This window comes from Merops nubicus, unplaced genomic scaffold, assembly GCF_000691845.1.
Source record: "Merops nubicus isolate BGI_N331 unplaced genomic scaffold, ASM69184v1 scaffold43001, whole genome shotgun sequence".
Taxonomy (NCBI): Eukaryota; Metazoa; Chordata; class Aves; order Coraciiformes; family Meropidae; genus Merops; species Merops nubicus.
The window spans coordinates 1-1,521 of record NW_008591030.1 but is presented as its reverse complement, the minus strand read 5'-3'; the positions used below and the strand labels follow the sequence as shown (position 1 = coordinate 1,521).

Genomic DNA, 1,521 nt, shown 5'->3' with positions numbered 1-1,521 from the left:
GGGCCCTTTAGCTCTTGCTCAGCACTGCTCAGATCCCCTCTGAGGCTCCTCCAGCCCCAGGGCTCTCAGCCTGTCCTGCTCCCAGAGCTGCTCCAGCCTCTAGGTCCCCAGCAGAGTTCCAAGAGGAGCTTCTTTCACTGCAGTGCCACCCATCTGGTGTCACTGGGGTGACAGGACAAAAACTGCCCCTTTCCTGAGAATTCCCTCATTCCTCTGGGAAAGGAGGGTGGCTGCTGCTGCTGCTGCTTCTCCAGGGACCATTTTGCAAGGTTCCAAGCCAGCCACGTGTGAGCAGCACTGCAGTGAGTTATTCACCCCAGGGGCAGACTGGGCAGACTGGTTTTGTTGCCCCCTCTGCTGGCTGAGGCACGAGGAGTCTCTGCCTTCCCCTTGACAAAACTGAGCTCAGAGGGGGGGGGGGTGACCCCAAAACGAATCCCTGCTGCCCAGGGGGGGCTTTTCTCAGCTGGGGGTGCTGAGCCCCAGCCACACGTGGGGGTGGCTGTTGTGTGCCAGGTGCCATCACAGCAGACTCGTGGCTGTCTGGGGAGCAGGGCAGTGCTGGGGTCTCAGGAATGGGGTTGCCCTGAGCGACGTGATGGGGAGAAGCCAAAACAAGCCTTGTTTGAAATCCTCCCCGCTGGATTTAGGGCTGCAGGGGAGTCTGGGGCTGTTCCTGGTCTTTTCTGCCAGGGTGACCCTGCTGAAGGTTCTGAGAGCAGTAGTTTGGTTGGGTTGTGGTTGATACTCATCTGCAAATTCAGTGGGGGAGAGATTAATGGTGGAGCTGAGGAACCAGAACCCTCCAGGCTCAGTCTCTGTCCACATCCAGGCTCGATACCGCAGCTCCCTCAGCGGGAGGGTGCCCAGCTAGAGGGAGAATCTGCCTCCAGGCACTGGGAACAGCTCCTAGCCCTCAGAGGGAAGGGGCCACAGCCTGAGAAGCCTTTCTCCTTCTTCTCTCCTGGCAGGAGAACCCTGTGTCAGGCCGTAAAGCCGACGTCATCAAGGCAGCTCATCTCTGCGCCGAGGCCGCCCTGCGCTTGGTGAAGCCAGGAAACCAGGTGGGGGAGCAGCAGATCTGGGGGCAGGGTGAGGGGCTGGGCCCTGGGGGTGCCTTTGCTGCCTCCCCTGAGGGCAGGACAAGGGAGCAGCAGCACCAGAGGCAGCTCTGCTCCCTGCAGCCTCCCAGCAGCTTGGTGGGTGGTGCCTGTTGTCACCACGTCACCGCTTCCAAACGTTCTGGTGATCCCCAGAGGAGCAGGGTGGGAGCTGCTCTGAGCTGGGCTCCTCTTGGTACAGGGTTAAAAGGGGGTGCCTGAGGATGTTTCTGCCTTTTTTTGGTTGCTTAGAAAAGTGCCAGTTTTATCACCAAACACCATGAAGTAAAGACTGGTGTGTCTGTGGTGTGTCTGGGCAGGTTGGGTGGTTGGGGTGAGGTTTAATAAGGCCAAATGCTGGATCCTGGTCACAGCCACCCCAGGCAGTGCCACAGGCTGGGAAGTGCCTGGTGGAAAAGGC

The 1,521-nt window shown here is 59.5% G+C and overlaps 1 protein-coding gene across 1 annotated transcript in view; it reads left to right on the top strand.

Annotated features, from left to right (window-relative positions):
• LOC103782352 (proliferation-associated protein 2G4-like) overlaps nucleotides 1-1,092 on the top strand; it is a gene marked incomplete at both ends in the record, with an annotated part of 2,311 nt that extends 1,219 nt beyond the window's left edge. Inside the window, one exon of the mRNA XM_008950120.1 lies at nucleotides 972-1,092. Coding sequence (XP_008948368.1) covers nucleotides 972-1,092 — 121 coding nt within the window. The remainder of the gene's footprint in view (nucleotides 1-971) is intronic.
• Nucleotides 1,093-1,521: the final 429 nt, after the last annotated feature.